This window comes from Doryrhamphus excisus, linkage group LG7 (assembly GCF_037039965.1).
Source record: "Doryrhamphus excisus strain RoL-2023G ecotype Guam linkage group LG7, RoL_Dexc_Guam_v1.1, whole genome shotgun sequence".
NCBI classification, from domain to species: Eukaryota; Metazoa; Chordata; class Actinopteri; order Syngnathiformes; family Syngnathidae; genus Doryrhamphus; species Doryrhamphus excisus.
The window spans coordinates 20,570,058-20,585,653 of NC_136363.1; the positions used below are offsets into that span (position 1 = coordinate 20,570,058).

The window sequence follows — 15,596 nt, forward strand, 5'->3', positions numbered from 1 at the left end:
TGCTGGGTTAAAACAGCATAATGGTAACATTTCAGAGCAGCTTACAAAACAACCATGTGCACGGTTTTATACTTGTAGTGGATTGTCTTTTCAGTCACACAAACTTGATGAAATGAATACTATAGAAAGAAAAAACCTTCAGGCTGTGAGTTCAGGGATTGGGACGGCGACTAGGTTGAGCGTGACCACATCCAGTGAAGACGGCAGAAAGGTGAAGGACTCCAGGATGGTGCGAGTGTTTTGGACCTGCTGCTCGGCCCATGGCAAAGTGACCTACAGAGGAGGAAGACAGCGTTTCTTTGTTAACCCGGAAAAAAGCTGAATTAGGAAGTGACATTGATGTTCAACTACCTTAACAATGATGTGTTTTGTGGATGTTTCGTCTGAGCTGCATATTTCTTCTCCAAAGCACAGAGTGAAGTTGGACTGAGGAGCCTCGTGGCCGCTCAAACGATACTCATCCAGCTCTGGAAGAAAACTTGGCGTTGTTTAAAGTTGAAATACACAATATTATGTAATTCTAACAATAATGAACAACAACAGCAAACGTTAAAAATCTACCATCTCTCTTTTGAGAGAAGAGGCACGCTTTTGAAGCCCCAGGCTTCGCTACAAATCTTAAATTGAAGCCATCACCTACAGACCTACAGACTGTGTGTTGTTTTTCTTCTGCTAATAGGCTGACCGGAGCTACAGTCCTCCTGTCCTACTCGTTATGTTGTCGTCTGTGATACATTAGTAGCGCTTCTTGGATACACATACAAACAAACACAGCTCATTAACATTTACACACAAAATGGCGTGATGCAGCAAATGATTTCGGTATTGATTTCAGTAGTATAATATGGGATATAGTACACTAATAGCACACTCACGCTGCTTGAAGACGTCTTTGCTGAAGAGCAAAACCGGCTCGGAGTTCCTCTCCATCTTTTGCAACCCCGATGTGGAAATGTGCGGACCAGTCCAGAAGACACGTGCTTGGCAGAAGCGCCTGCCGTAGACGCCCTGCGCCGTGGAGGTGAGCGCCACGCCTTTTCTCATGTGGGACAGAAGCCTGTGCAGCCATCCCAGTTCCTTGTTGGCCAACAGCGAGGGCACAGGCTCCGGGAGGTGGATGCGTGGGAAGCAGACGGCGGGGGCCGGCGTGGGTGGAGCAGGAGACGGTGGCGCGTAGAGGATCCTAACATCGGGGCCGTGGATCAGATGTTTGAGCACTTCCTGGCCCAAATAGTGAACGGACACGTGCAATGAGTCCTGGTCTGAAGGGGACAAACATAGATCATATATTTTATGCAGATAGCCAAATTCATAGATGAATTAATTACCTTCCTGAGGAGGCGGGACACTCTCGTCAATCCGGACGTCCAATTGGATCTCACTGAGTGCTGCAGGGAAGCGATAATTGAGCGGGGCAACTGTTTTGTTTCATGTCCTTTAAAATGTCTCCAACTCACCGCCTTCCTGCACCATGCCGAGCAGCTGGACCATGTCGTCCGCCTGCGGGACGCGGTTGCTCTCCAGTATGTTATCATCATCCTGAAACAAACCAAGTTGTCATGCTAGCATGCTAACAGCGACAACTCCCTCATTCAATGAAAGGAAGCTAATCAGTTTTATTTTCCCTACCAGCTCAACTTTGACATCCTCCATTTTCTTTTCCTCCATGTGAGTGATGTCTACGCTTTCCGTCTCGCTGCTGCTGCTGCTGCTGCTGCGGCTGCTCCTCCTCCTCTTGCATCTTCTGCTGGCTTTTTCTCGGCATTTCCTCTTTGCCATCTGGATCCCTTCTCACACACACAATTTAATTATGGACCCCAAAAAACAAATGTAATAACAGAGAGAGCATATATAAAAACATGTAATACATTAAAATTACAACACATATTAAAATATAAATTAGGCTGCACGGTAGTTGAGTGGTTAGCGTGCAGAGAGGTACCTCACAGGTAGGAGACCCGAGTTCAATCCTCCCACATTCCAAAAACATGCTAGGTTAATCGGCGACTCCAAATTGTCCATAGGTATGAATGTGAGTGAGAATGGTTGTTTGTCTATATGTGCCCTGTGATTGGCTGGCCACCAGTCCAGGGTGTACCCCGCCTCTCGCCCCAAGACAGCTGGGCTAGGCTCCAGCACCCCTGCGACCCTCGTGAGGATAAACGGTAGAAAATGAATGAAAGTATAAATTAGCTATTTGCATATTAGATATTTTATGTATGCGACCAAAACGTATGTACGCATTTAATTACGCCACACACAAAAAATAAAATAAGTTATTTAAAACGTAGTTCCAACAGAATTCAAAGTGATTAACGCCGGTGTGGGCATGGCCTCACCTTGTTCTTTGAGGGGCACCAGGCGGTACACCTTGTATGGCTCCGAGATGTCGAGCTGGGCCCGCTCCGGAACCTCGCTGAACTCTGGGCTTTTGTTGAGGGCGCAGCGCAGACGCGTCTTCCAGGCGGCCGGGTTGCTGTCGGCCGTCTTGCCCTTGAACTCGGCCCACGCCTGCACCACATGATTGATTGACAAGATTAATATCTCCATTTTGCTGTTGAGGCAAAATGTATGTGCAGTACAGTTGCTTTTAAAGTACAACATTACGTTAGCATGTTGATATAATCCTTACTTACTAAAATTCAGTGACATGATCAACATCACCAACAACCAGGACCTCCTGACCTTAAAGATGGCGGCGTCCTCATCCTTGCGAAAGTCCTGCTTGCCAGCGTGCTTCCATGGGATGCGGAACATGGTTCGGTCCTCATCGTCCCACATCAGTCCCGGGTATTTACCGCTACTAACCTTATTTGTCGAACAAAAAGTGAATACTTATGATTAGGACATAACTCGACGAGAAGCCTATGTGTTATCTTATTTGAAGGCTACGGAGTGACGTCACCTCCCTCTCCTCACCTGTTCCACTATCCAGGAGCGGAGTTTGCGGGTGCACCGCATCCTGCCCGCGGCCATGGTCCCAGGAGACTTTTTAGTGAACTCTTTAACACAAACAAGTAAGTCAATAAATGGTTAAACACAGCGACAACTCATTTCCTCCAAGCGCCAAACATGTTTAATGGCCGCGTTATGGGTCATACCATTCATATTCATGAATGATCGACAATCGACTAACTTTACTCAACAAAAACAGCCAGGAGTGTGTGACACATTTGTGTCACATAATGTGTCAAATAAACTATGGCGGACAAAAGTAAGAAGTGGATTAAAGTGCCGTTTACCTCGTCAGCTGCAAGTGCTCCGATGCGCGTCGTTGTTTGTGCTGTACTGTATCATTGAGGGGCGTGGGCGCGCTCTGCTATGCAAAGTCCCTTCCGAGAAACCACGTGACTCTCGAGAAACGACGGCGCGCTGTGGCCGCTAGGGGTCGACAAATCACACAATGGCTAATACATACAGTATGTACCGAATGAACGATGTATTCGTAGTCATATATAAAAAACATAGTAAAACAACAATATATTTATGCGACACAAAGATCCTCTATATTACAGGATAGTGTTGCTGTTTTTAAGGATACATTACAAAAAAACACACCCCATTATTAGACAATTAGACCATACCTGTCAACATCTGCATTAGAAAATCATAGACAATAAGAGGAATTATGGCTCCAAATTCAACCAATTGTGCGGAGTAATAGTCGTATCCTGTGCACTTCATGAGCTTTGGCATGGAGTCGTTCTAAGAAGACTTGGGAGAGAACAGAATCATTAAAATGAACAATAACCTGTTAGTTAATACGAGTAAATGTTTATTGCTCTTGACCAGTAGCAAACCTAACAGCATGAACGGGACATTAAACAGTTAAGCATTCAAGTAAAAGGGAGCAACACAAATAATACACACACACACACACACACACACAATAGAAGAGAACAGTGATTCTCAAACTGCAGTATAAGTACCATGGTAATACACGGGCTCCATTTAGAAATTTTTCCCCCAATAAAAAATATACAAAATGGATAATGTACACATAAAATAATTTTTACAAATACAAATTTATTATGAAATATTTCCTAGCAGCACGGTGGCATGTTGGCCACATAATCAGGGGATGGGGAAGAACTGGCATTTCTCAGTTGTGCTTTGGTTTCTTCCCACATTAAAGATTCATATTAGGTTAACTGGAGACTCTAAATTACCCATTTGTTGTCTTAACGTGGCCTGTGATTGGCTGGAGGCCTCTCGCCTAAGGTCAGCTAGGGTAGGCTCCGGCATACCCCCACAAGCGGCATAGAAAACGGATGGATGGATATGTGCTAAAATAGAATTCATATAAAATGTTCCTTTGGTGAAATATCATTTCTATGTTACATGTTCAATTCCCCTCACACGCCCAAGCCACATGTTCCAAGCTAACGGTGACAGTCAACGCTGGTACTTGCGGTACTAAAGATTTTTAAGTTTGAGAACCACTGATATAGAAGGTAACAGGATAGAACAGCTTCTTTATCTCCTCGCAAGATCAACGTTGGACCTGAACAAGGGTGTGATATCGAGCTTGTAGGTACAGCTTGGCGTCTTCATTTGTTTCGGGGAACCTTTTCACCGAGGGGAACTTCCATCAGTTTCTGTAAGAGAGGATCCATTTTTACCGCAACACGATGAGTCAGGGAATTTCAGGGAATAGTATATTTCTCATAACGTGGCGTCACATGTTTCACCTTGAGCAGACGAGCGTGGTAAGCGCTGTCGTCCTCGCCCTCTCCCCGCTGCTTGTCCACCTGGTACCTCTCACAGGCTCGGGTCAGGTCATGGGCGTCGTAGAGAGGGGCGGGGTCAATGGAGTGGGCGTTAATCAGACTCACCAGGTATTCTCTGTAGTGCTTCCTGCAAACGATGACAATAGCCCAGCCTCGTATCACAGATCGTGTTGACCCCCCAAGGTGAGATTCAATTCGCCAGCTAACAAAAACTAACTCGCAGAGTCCGGCCCGTCCCGGTTGAGTTTGGACGCCACACGGCGAATCGATCTGCTGACCTCCTTCGTCTTTCTGCTCCATCACGCCGCACGTATCTGCAGATGCAGGAGTGGTTGCATGAAGTTGAACATAACGCTGTAATACCGCTTTTCTCCATATATGATAAGTGTGGGGTTGCTCTTACCTGTCTGCTGTCCGTTAGAAGGCTCGGTGTTGAAGTCCACGCCGCTCCTCTGACAACCAGAACCACATCAACAAGACGACAAACATCAAAGCCAGCGAATAAAAACCAGGACCAAGTCTCAATAACAAGACCACTACGCTGTTTAGGTATCACTGTACCACATATGTTCAAATATATATTTTACGTTTGAACGGCTTGGACATCAGGCATGCGGCCATTGTTGATTTCTTCACTTATTTCAGCTTCTTTCTCACGTCTCATTTCACTTCACTTTTCGCTTTCCTTTCATGCACGGCACTCAGAAGATTGTGACTCACGTGTTAACTGAAAAGCACTGTCCTTCCTCAGTGTCGCAATACAACTCGGGATTGCTCCGCCTACGTATTCTTCCGCCGGACACACCTAACTAGTTCTGTTTTTCTTTCTGTACAGTATTAATATGAAATGTCGGAACACGGAACATCGTAAAAAAACGGGGACCACCCGTACGTACTTGTAGCAGCGCTTGCAGCCTGGCCGCCTCCCAGTCTCGCAGGTAGAAGAGGCAGTCGCGAGGATGGTGAGCGTGAAGGCCCGTGTAGGTGCACTGCTCTGTCCTGCAACACATCTGCACACCGATGGCTCGTTTTTAGCTCATGCTACTAGTAGTACTAGATCGAGTATACAGTGTTTGTCAGGTGGACCCACTTTGTAGTAAGGATTGTTGCAGCCGCTGCAGAACTGGTACCTGCACTGGAAGCAGCTGAAGTGCATGCAGCCGCCTTTTGTCAGTGCGTACTGGAAGCGGCAGTGAGGACAGGCTGGAAACAAGATGACAAGGTAAAAAAAATAAAAAAAGAAAGATTTTGAGACAAAATGTAAGAATTTTGGTTACAAAAAAAAACACAAGTGCCTTTTTTGTTTTTTTTGAGTTTTTTGGGTAAAAAAAAGATGCAGTGGTAGCAACATGAAAGAATATAAGAAAATGTTGACACTCACTGATGCCGTTGTCTCTCAAGTAGCCGGCCAGGCCCTGCCTCTGGTACTCCGGGTCGTTGTCCCTCTTCCACTGCTGGAACTGCTCACAGGACACATCCTGGTGTTGAGGCTCCCACTGACAACACACCGTAAGTCAACATCCACGTCTATCACTTAAATGAAGGAAAAAAAAAAACTCAAGGTCTGCGTTGTGCCTCACAGGTTTCTTGCACTGAGCGCAGAAACTCTTGCAGCAAGACAGACAGGTGACCTTCAGCTGGTCTCCTTCATTGATGAAGCCTGACGTACACTGAGACGAGCACAGTTAGACATGAAGACAATAAACGGCCTTTACTTGCATTAAAAACATTAACATATATATAGAGACTGAAATAGGGACACGTGGTTCTGGTTAAAACGTGACGTGACTCACATGGCAGCACCACAAGAACTTGGGGTCCTTCATCAGAGCGTGCTCCGTCAGTTTTTTGTGGAAGAGCTCGTAGACGTCAGCAGTCAAACATTCCCTCAGCTGTAGATGAAGGTCTCGGTTTTATGCGTGGTCCACAGTGCCTGGAGTCAGTGGTCTCACCTGGATGTCCAGCGTGGAGAAGTAGCTGTCCAGCTGCTCGGGGTCGTTGATGTCCGGCTCGCGGCAGATGGGACATACCATGTCCCGAATGTGTTTGTCCCGCACTGTGATGGTGAAGTGCTGCGTGAAGCACTCCTGGCACACGGAGCACTGACACGAAGTCAACGACTGCATCTGTGCACAGATGTTGCGTTAAGACTCCGTGAGCCTTTCGGGACGACATCCCATAATATAATACCGACTTTGCTGTGAGGGAAGATGCTGAGGCAGCACGGACACTCGTTGTTGAGGATGCGCCTGATGAAGTCGCGGTCGTGCGACTCCCGCACGGCTTGCACCACGTCCTCCAAGGTGTACGCCACCCCGGGCTCCTGCAGCAGCGACAGGGTGAGCTCGCAGCGCCCCCAGCTAGGCAGGTCATACAGCGCCAGGAGACGGCGGCACATCCTCTGTTGAGGGCGGATGACAGGACATGAGAATGAAACAAAAGATGGATTTTTCCAGGCACAGTCGCATCTAACCTCTTTGTCGGGGTGTTTGGGGTCAATGGGCGGCTCGGGCTGCTCGCTCCACATTCGCCTGTGGAAGGGGTCCAAGAGGGGACGCTGCAGCACGGACAGGGCGCCCTTTACCTCGCCACCGCTCTGACGCAGGGCCTCCTCGCACCGTGACACATCCCTGAAGCCCAAAGAGTGGAGCTCCCTCATCTGTGGAGACACCATCACCATTTTGTTTTTTTTTTGAGGTACTACATGCTATGAATGGATGAACGCATGGGTTTGGTATTTGGTACTCCTCCATAGACCTTAACGACCTCATCAACGTAGCGTTTCTCCAGGCAGATTTGCACAAGAGAGGCTAAAGGAGAGGAGTAGTCTTGACTAACCTCCCTCTGGGAAGCTTTCACATTTCTGACGGATGTTTTGTTGAGGGTGCACATCCCTCCCACATTTCTGTTGCAAAACACTCTTATCTTTCAAGGCTACCACTCCAAGATGCTCAGCTCACTGATGCACAAGGAATCCTGAAAAGATTAGTGTGTCTGTTACTCTGTATTATTACTTTGAAAGAGCATTCATCACGTTACTGCATGTAAAACTACAATTATTGTATATTAAAAGTGTTTGTATTATTGAATTGAAATATTGGTTTATACTGTATGTGGGTTTTAACATTATTAAAGCCCTCTCGACATGATATAACAGCCCTATAGTTACGTTTACACTCGGATTAGCCATCAACATGTGTGTGTTGCAATAAATGTGTGGACGACAGAATGTGTGGCGTGTGGGGGGATTCAGAGTGGAATTTATCATGGAGTGGATTCAGGCTGCAACTGTAGCACTTGTTATTATTATGATTATTATTATTGCGCTTGTACTGAGATAATTCAAACCCTTTTTAAATTTTTTAAAAATATATAAGAGTTGCCATGATGTGCATATTTTGGACGAATAACTCTGCCGCAAAACAGCATGATTATTGATATATATTAGAAAATATGTGACAGAATGAACCTGCAGTTGGAACAATGATGTGTTGAGGGACGATTGTAAATATGATTACATGTATAAAAAAATATATTTTAAAAATTTTTTGAAGGTGGTCCAGACCTTAACCTGTCTATCTCTCAGCAGCTGTCTTGCTGCCCGCTCCGTGTCGCCCCCCGTCGCCAGCCAGGCCAGCTTGGCCTCGGCTCGTGACAGCTTCATGCCGTCCCCGGTGGTGCCAGACGTGCTTGCGTGGACAGAGGCGGCCATGGCGCAGATTTCGTCCAGCAGGTGGGGCAGTTCTGACGCCTGCCAATGGTACGGGTCGGCGCTGCTGCTATCGCACACGCGTATCGCGGCGTACACTTCCTCGGGGCTGATGCCTCGCTTCTCTGCCTCCTGCGGGACGAGAGGGTGCGTTACACTTCACCTTTATGAGGCGAGACTCTTTAGGAGGTGATGGATGGCTACTTTTATTTGACGGATGAGCTTGAGTCCATCTTCCTTCATGCGGTCCTGCCTCTTCAACTCCAAGTTGACTCTGGGCTTTGGCTGGGGCTTCACACCGGGTGGCGCTTGATGCGTCATTGAGGGCGAGGTCTTTGGTGATGACGCCGGTGGTGGTCCATCTTTACCCGGAGAGCCGCACATTTCGCATGTCGCCGTGGATTCGGTGTTGACGAAGGTGCAGAACTGACAGGTCCACTGATAATAATATCGAGGTCAACAACAGATCCTCTTTTGTCCCAATGTCCCAACACAGAGCACCCACAAACCAACCTGAACTCTGGTGCCGGAACCAGAACTCGGGCCTGAATGCACAGGGGAGACAGAAGGGCGAGGGGCCAGACGGGGGCGCTCACACACCTCACAGAGGATGCTGCTTCCCTGGTTGATGACCGTGCAGCTCTTACACCGCCACTCTACGGACACAGAGACCACAGCGCCCTCACGTCATCCGACACGTCTCTTCAGACAAAGAAGGTGGTCTCACCTGCGTTGGGGGACGTGGGGCTCCGTTTGCAAGTGGCACAGAGCGTGTCTGGCGGCTTGTTGACTGTGGCACAGTGGGCACAAGCCCATGTAGATGACGACACGCTGAACGCAAAACAAAGATTGCTGCTTTACTGCAAAGTTTGACACAGGACTTTTGTAATAAAACAATGCAGACCTCACCTGCTTGTTTTTTGGGCAAGTGTGACCGACGTCCTGCTGTGGCCTTTGCGCTCAGGGTGCGAGTGAAAGAGACCGTCGCACTTCACGCACAACCTCTGCACACACATGGAGCACTGAGCGTGGACGGGAGACACGCCACAGATGGTACACATATCTTTTGGAAAAACGAAGAACAGGAGAGATGCCTTAAAGGACGAGGTCACCACGTGGAATCTAATTTGACATACCCTGTGTTGCTTTCAGTCTGCTGTCTCGCTTGTGGTTGGTCCTTGCGGGGTGGCGGTGAAAGAGGTCGTCACACGCGTCACAAAAGGCCTGGTTGTCACATGAGGGGCAAACTACGGCTGCTGAGCCTCCGCACAGATTGCACTGATTTGCTACAAAAATAATGACGTATTTTTGGAAAATTATGTTGCGGAAAAGCATATCATGATACAAGAATAAACTCAAAATTCAAAAAGGAATAATATACTTATAATACAACAGTATTCAAGGTCAGGACAAACCTTAATCGCCAAAAGTTACAAAAACGATACACTGACTTATTCGATATGGCAGGCTCAGCGCTGAAAAATATGTTTCTTTGCTGCACACCTGAACTCAAAAAGAGCTGCAGCGCCCTCTTGTGGACAGATTCCAAATTATTGTTTACGCTGTACATTGTTCATATTTGATGTCATCTATTTATTCTCCATATTCATTATTTATTATTTGTTATTATGCGGGAGCCAGGCAACGACATTTCGTTGGCAATTTCCTTGCTGTGTTATTGTGCAATGACAAAGAAAGTCTATCTATTCCACCTAAACATCCAAAAAAGTAGCAAAAAGTGTGTTGGGCAACTCACGCAATGTCGTTTTCTGAGGTTGTACGAGATCTAGTTTGGGTTTAGGCAGCACAGGCGGTGGTGGCGGCTTAGGTGCAGGCTCCTTCTCTTCCGGCGGGATCACCTCCACGTCCGTTGCCATCGTACCCTGGCACAAAAAAAAAAAAAAAAAAAAAAAAAAACTCTTGTAACTTGTGTAGATGTCGAAATCAATGCGACGGGTGGCGCGGACCTGTTGGACGACATATGGGACGACGTCTTTGAAGACTTCCTGGTGAGGATGTGTCCCCTATAGATCAATAAATATGACAGTGAATTCATTGCACTGACATGAGGTACTCATTGAGGAAAAAAAAACACCAAACCTTCATGAGCATGTCCAACTCCAAACGTAAAGTCATAACCTCCAGTGTCACCATGGCCACTTTTTCCCGATCCGGCTCTGTGACGTCGTCAGGGAAACCAAGACCGTCTTGCTGCTGGTTGGTGTAGCCGTAAAGAAAGAGGACTCGCCGGCCGCCCTACGAGAAAAAACAAACAAGCTTTCAAGACACCGGAGTGAAGACCTCCTCGGGTTCCGCTCACCTGAATTGCATCCACTGTTGTTTTGAAGACCGGGTTGTTGTGCTTGACGCTGCGCCAGTATCTGGGCCTAGCGGGGCTGGTCAGGTTGCAGCCATACTTCTCCAAGATGCTCAAGGCCTTCACCAATCTGCTCAATGACTCCAAGACCTGAGGTACAAATGAAGGGTGAATGGTTGTGTGTCTTGTGATCGACTATGGGTGAAATGTTTACCTCGTCTTGGTTTCTTCCAGCCATGTTTTCCGTCAGCATGGTCTCTGCCTGGATGTGATGGTATTTCTGGGACAGAGGCAGAGGAAAGTTGGCCATCATCTGGACTTCAGCCTTCACATCCTGGACCAAGCCTGAGGTAAGGAGGGCCTGTCCTCTCCTCCTGACTTCCTCCATCCTGGCGTGAATGGAGGTCGCTGCTCACTGCAAAACATCATAAACAGATGGAACAGCTTTGGTAAGTGTACAGTTCCGTTGTACTTAACAGCAACAACACTGAAACTTGGGAGTAGTTTTCTGCGACTATCTCCTCAAGCTTTGAACTGTCATGGACTCGTTTTAAGTTTCACTTTTCAACCCGGGGAAGTCCAACCCAGAAGAGAACAGCAACACATTTGCCGTGTCACAATAACTTAATTACATTCTATCAATAACATCATGTTTTGCTTTGGCTTCATCACACAAGTCAAAACTAGCTTAAACCGAAAGGTAGCCAGAGTGCATTGTAACCTGAAAACAAAACTTTGGGGTTAGTTAGTGCGACAAGAAGCGCCATAGCTTTTGAATATTTACACTTTCAACACACACAACTTGTAAATGTTGTCGCCCGAGTCCCAAAAGATATCGTTTAATCAAAATTACGATAACATTTACGAGGGTTTAACGTCGTTTTCCTGACCTGGATTTGATATTGTGGCATTGAAGGCAGCATGAAGGCGGAAGTACGGCTCCTTCCTGTAGTTCCTGTTTTGTTATTTTCAAACTAAAATCATCTATGAAACGCTAAAAAGTCAGATATTCAAGAATATCAGACTTAATGCCTAAGATTATACTTATATTAACCGTGTTCTTTTGTATGTATCAGAAATTAAAGTCTGTGATGAAGCTGTAAGTTAGATGAAATCGTGTCAGTCGAGGAGGCAGTTGTAGTGGGAGGTGCATCAAGGACAAGAGTCGAAAGTAAAATTGAATAAGGAAATAAAAGAAAGACGCGCGTCGTCCTTACTCCTGCACTGGTGTTTTTGCAAGTTCGGTTTGGCTTTGTTTTGATAATAATAATTTAAAAAAACTCTCGCGTGGTGGTGGAGATGTCTAAAGCCTCCGTGTTGAAAATAAGCCGCGAAAGTGCCGCTCTGGTAAGTTTGGTTTGACTTACTTAAAAGCAAAGAAAGAAAACAACAGACTTGCTTTCATTGTGTTTCTAAAATCACTAGTACAGTAATTTTTGGAATAAATAACCAGAGTAGTTTTCAGTTACAGATGAAGCAACTTAAAGCACGTCTATGCAAAGAAAACGAAAGTGAAATGAAACATGAGTCAGCGGTTTAACATATTTTGTGGCTTATAATCTACAGGTGGAAAAATACCGCCAGGCCTTGCATCATGAGGTTTGTTTTCAAAATGAGACAAATATCTTAACTATTTAAAAATATAAAATAAAAATAGAAACTTATGTATTGTGTTGCATCACTGTGCTGCATGCTGTTATTCAACAAGTGAGCAATGACTTGCAAAATTCATTCTCTTCCAGGCAAACAATCTCTTCTCCATGCAAATTCCCGCCAAGATTGTCCAGCTGGATGCTCTGCTCGGGGTCAGCAACATATTCCGGCTCTTTATTATGATCTACTAGTAGATAGGGTGCGTTCATGCTTGTCATGTTTGTTTGGGATTGATCTATTGCCAGGATACAGCCCTCAGTGTTACAGACATGTCTTCGCTAAAGGCTCCGCTGGACATCCCCATACCCGACCCTCCCTCCCCTGATGATGAGGTGACTTTTTGCAGCTTGTAAAAAAATAAAAAGGATTGTTTGACTGATCAGTTGACTATGTGACGGTCTGATGTGTTTCTGGCAGGACATGGAGACGGAGGATGACGAGAAGAAGAAGAAGAAAAGTAAAGTATTCCTGTTTAAACACCTCTTTGTGTGTATTAAAAAAATCACTGCTGTGGTTATATTGGAGGAAAAAAAAAACTCACCACCACCCGTGACTAGGTATATAGTTTTTAAGGTGAAATGCAAAAGGTAAACACAAAGGGTACCTAAAAACGCTACATCCGATCCTGAACTCCGAAGGTTTCATGAAGCTCGAATGCTGCCTTTCTCTCTCAGAGCCCAAATGTGGCTTCATCAAAGCCAACGAGAAGATTGTGGCACTTGTGGAGAGGTTGAAACCGGAGATCGTCAGCCTGCGGGAGACCATCATTGCTGTGAGTCACGGTCAAGGACGCATCAGCAGGTCGGGTCTTCATCACTTCAACGTTTCCTCTTCTGGATGCAGGTCACCTGTTGGATTCAGCACCTCATTCCAAAAATAGAAGACGGCAATGACTTTGGCGTCGCCATTCAGGTACGTTTGCACATGTCGAGGAGCGAAGACTGGGGAGAGAAAGTTACAAAACAGCTTATTTGTCCTCAAAGGAGAAAATCTTGGAGCGAATCGCAGCAATGAAGACAAAAGTGGACAGTTTTCAGACGACCATCAACAAGTAAGCTCCTATTTTGACTTCATCTAATTATTGTGTTTTGCTAGAACTCACGTGAATTCCCTCATGTGGCATTCAGGTACTTCTCTGAGAGGGGAGACGCCGTTGCCAAAGCATCCAAAGACACTCATGTGGTGAGTTTCAACATCTTGTGATAATACTTCAGAAGCGCTGAGGTCTTCTCCTTTCCAGATGGACTACCGCTCCCTCGTCCACGAGAAGGATGTGGCCATCTACTCTGAAATTAGAGTTATTGTCCTGGACCTGCGTGGATTTTACGTGAGTCAGTCAAAATTAATTAATCAATTATCAAGAGTTGTTTCACCGTTTTGCATCATGCAGGTGGAACTCTATGATATGGTGCACAAAAACATGGAGAAGGTGACCAACCCCAAAGGCGAGGAGAAGCCATCCATGTACTGAACGCAGTCCAACTTGCTCCATTCCTCTGCAGCTTGTAGTTCCGCCAAATCAGATGCAAGCAGTGCAGAAAACACTAACACATCAATAAATACAACTCTTTTGTCAATTTGTGCCATTTATTTGTAACAAAAGGTTATGTGTGCTTCATGTCACACTTAGAAAAAAATATATTCCACTAATAAACTGAAAAAAAACAAAAGAACTCATGAAGGTCCAGGTGCTAAACTTCTGGGCCTTCTCCACCTGGAATGAGCTGCACAGGAGACAGGAAAATAATTTGTATTCCTCTTTCGTCAACCTGTTTTACGACTCAAATTACTCAGTTACCATGGTGATGTTGTTGCCGTTGAGCAGAATCTGGTCCAGCTTGGTTATCCTGCGACCCTCTGGCGTTATTTCACTAAAACATATTTTATAAAAGGATTTAATTAGCAGAACAAGACAACATAAAGCAGGAATAGACGTCTACTTACAATTCGGTCACGTCTTCTAAGACCATATCTGAAAGACACAATGTAAAGGACAACTACCATGTGAAGAAACCAACAATAATAGTATACTTTGTTCCCTTTTAAGGATACTGACAAAGTCATCGAAGCCCAGCAAAGTGCCGACAATTTCTTTGTCTGTCTTCATGACGATGTGGATTCGAGAACCGATGCATTTGTCCACAAGCTCTGAAGAAGAAAAGAAATGATCATTAAAACAGTATACTATATTAAGCAAGGTTAGTATTTAGTAACAATATCAGTAATATTAAGGTGTAAAGGCGTTTGAAAACTGTATTCAACAACAAATTTAGGTCTACTAACATTACCCATTCAATATAATTTTGCAGTACTATAGTGTAAATATTGTTGTGGCAGATTAATCATAATGTTAGACACGTCTAGTCCTGCACTTCATCCAGTGCTTCGCGTAAGACAATTATACCTCAGTTTTGTTGTTTCTATTGAGTTAAATTACATCAATTAACGCTAATGAGCACCCACTCGTGGCCATTTCCATAAAAAATGTAGCATTTGATTTTTCCGCCTTAAAGCACGCGTACGAGGAACGACGTTTACATTAGCTAGCTAGCTAGCTCGCTAAAAAAACTAATTTGATATTATTATTTTCTTGTCACCTCAGCGACTTTTAGTATCATTTCTAAGACACAGCAATGTTACACAATATATTAAATGCAGTACAAACCCAAAGGGAGCAACTGTGAGGGGTTGGTAGCCTGTGTAACCGCCATGTTGATGTACGCAGACAGAAGCAATCGATTCAAGAAGAGCGAAGGCGAAATCAATCGACCAACGATTTTCTGTCAACGACTGTCGCAACTCTAAGTGTTGAATACCATTTCAATATAACTGTATTATTATTTGGAGTAATATTATTAAATGAAATATAAGAGAACAATTTAACTCAATGTGTTTCACGTGATTCGGCTGCTTCTTTTGGCAGTGACGTATTCGCTACGACTTGAACAAAGAGTGCACGGTATGGTCGAAGATAGTTCCATGTTTGGCTGACCAGATGGCGGAGGAGGTCATTAATAAAACTAATTTGAGTAACATCAAAGCAACGATTTGTAACGTATTAGCTACGCACTCACTACTAGAACTAGAATCGCCTTTTCCGTTTAATTTAATTCCACATAGATTTATATAAGTCGAGCGTGGTGTGAAACCGGAAGTGCATCGCAGTGACTTCTCTCACTGTGGTCTA

The 15,596-nt window shown here is 45.2% G+C and overlaps 3 protein-coding genes across 4 annotated transcripts; 1 reads left to right on the forward strand and 2 right to left on the reverse strand.

The window, feature by feature from the left end:
* Positions 1 to 50: 50 nt before the first annotated feature.
* On the reverse strand, positions 51 to 11,893 carry LOC131108466 (E3 ubiquitin-protein ligase RNF31-like). Its single transcript, XM_078791720.1, has 33 exons — positions 11,647 to 11,893; positions 10,971 to 11,171; positions 10,760 to 10,906; positions 10,540 to 10,695; positions 10,407 to 10,463; positions 10,196 to 10,322; positions 9,576 to 9,725; positions 9,349 to 9,502; positions 9,167 to 9,270; positions 8,953 to 9,095; positions 8,644 to 8,877; positions 8,296 to 8,571; positions 7,204 to 7,389; positions 6,925 to 7,131; positions 6,683 to 6,856; positions 6,524 to 6,622; positions 6,311 to 6,400; positions 6,112 to 6,226; positions 5,821 to 5,933; positions 5,627 to 5,740; positions 5,134 to 5,182; positions 4,948 to 5,044; positions 4,692 to 4,857; positions 4,562 to 4,598; positions 2,920 to 3,002; positions 2,686 to 2,808; positions 2,340 to 2,511; positions 1,630 to 1,787; positions 1,458 to 1,539; positions 1,329 to 1,388; positions 876 to 1,262; positions 352 to 467; positions 51 to 273 (listed from the first exon to the last, which is right to left on the reverse strand). The coding sequence occupies exons 2-33, from the start codon at positions 11,142 to 11,144 to the stop codon at positions 139 to 141; spliced, it is 4,485 nt and encodes a 1,494-aa protein (XP_078647846.1). The 5' UTR covers positions 11,145 to 11,171; positions 11,647 to 11,893; the 3' UTR covers positions 51 to 138.
* On the forward strand, positions 11,887 to 13,986 carry psme2 (proteasome activator subunit 2). Its single transcript, XM_058059453.2, has 11 exons — positions 11,887 to 12,103; positions 12,323 to 12,355; positions 12,499 to 12,561; positions 12,655 to 12,741; positions 12,827 to 12,866; positions 13,084 to 13,181; positions 13,253 to 13,321; positions 13,393 to 13,460; positions 13,537 to 13,591; positions 13,650 to 13,736; positions 13,800 to 13,986. The coding sequence occupies exons 1-11, from the start codon at positions 12,056 to 12,058 to the stop codon at positions 13,878 to 13,880; spliced, it is 729 nt and encodes a 242-aa protein (XP_057915436.2). The 5' UTR covers positions 11,887 to 12,055; the 3' UTR covers positions 13,881 to 13,986.
* On the reverse strand, positions 13,969 to 15,344 carry lsm5 (LSM5 homolog, U6 small nuclear RNA and mRNA degradation associated). Of its 2 annotated transcripts, none has more exons than XM_058059457.2 (5): positions 15,007 to 15,062; positions 14,462 to 14,557; positions 14,354 to 14,381; positions 14,208 to 14,280; positions 13,969 to 14,133 (listed from the first exon to the last, which is right to left on the reverse strand). In XM_058059457.2, exons 2-5 carry the CDS (start codon positions 14,514 to 14,516, stop codon positions 14,101 to 14,103), a joined length of 189 nt encoding a protein of 62 aa, XP_057915440.1. In that variant the 5' UTR covers positions 14,517 to 14,557; positions 15,007 to 15,062; the 3' UTR covers positions 13,969 to 14,100. The 2 variants fall into 2 exon arrangements, with proteins under 2 accessions (XP_057915440.1, XP_057915439.1); XM_058059456.2 differs by lacking the exon at positions 15,007 to 15,062 and adding an exon at positions 15,075 to 15,344 and having other exon boundaries at positions 13,970 to 14,133.
* Positions 15,345 to 15,596: the final 252 nt, after the last annotated feature.

Coding starts and splice junctions, on each gene's coding strand:
- LOC131108466 (XM_078791720.1), bottom strand. CDS start 11,144: ATGGAGGAAGTCAGGAGGAGAGGACAGGCCCTCCTTACCTCAGGCTTG. Junction 7,390..8,295: donor TGAGAGATAGACAGGTTAAG/GTCTGGACCACC, acceptor GTGTCTCCACAG/ATGAGGGAGCTCCACTCTTT. Junction 1,263..1,328: donor TGTCCCGCCTCCTCAGGAAG/GTAATTAATTCA, acceptor TGTCCCCTTCAG/ACCAGGACTCATTGCACGTG.
- psme2 (XM_058059453.2), top strand. CDS start 12,056: ATGTCTAAAGCCTCCGTGTTGAAAATAAGCCGCGAAAGTGCCGCTCTG. Junction 12,742..12,826: donor CTCCCTCCCCTGATGATGAG/GTGACTTTTTGC, acceptor TGTTTCTGGCAG/GACATGGAGACGGAGGATGA. Junction 13,592..13,649: donor CATCCAAAGACACTCATGTG/GTGAGTTTCAAC, acceptor TCTCCTTTCCAG/ATGGACTACCGCTCCCTCGT.
- lsm5 (XM_058059456.2), bottom strand. CDS start 15,120: ATGGCGGTTACACAGGCTACCAACCCCTCACAGTTGCTCCCTTTGG. Junction 14,558..15,074: donor CTCACAGTTGCTCCCTTTGG/GTTTGTACTGCA, acceptor TTTCTTCTTCAG/AGCTTGTGGACAAATGCATC. Junction 14,134..14,207: donor ACGGCAACAACATCACCATG/GTAACTGAGTAA, acceptor TCTCCTGTGCAG/CTCATTCCAGGTGGAGAAGG.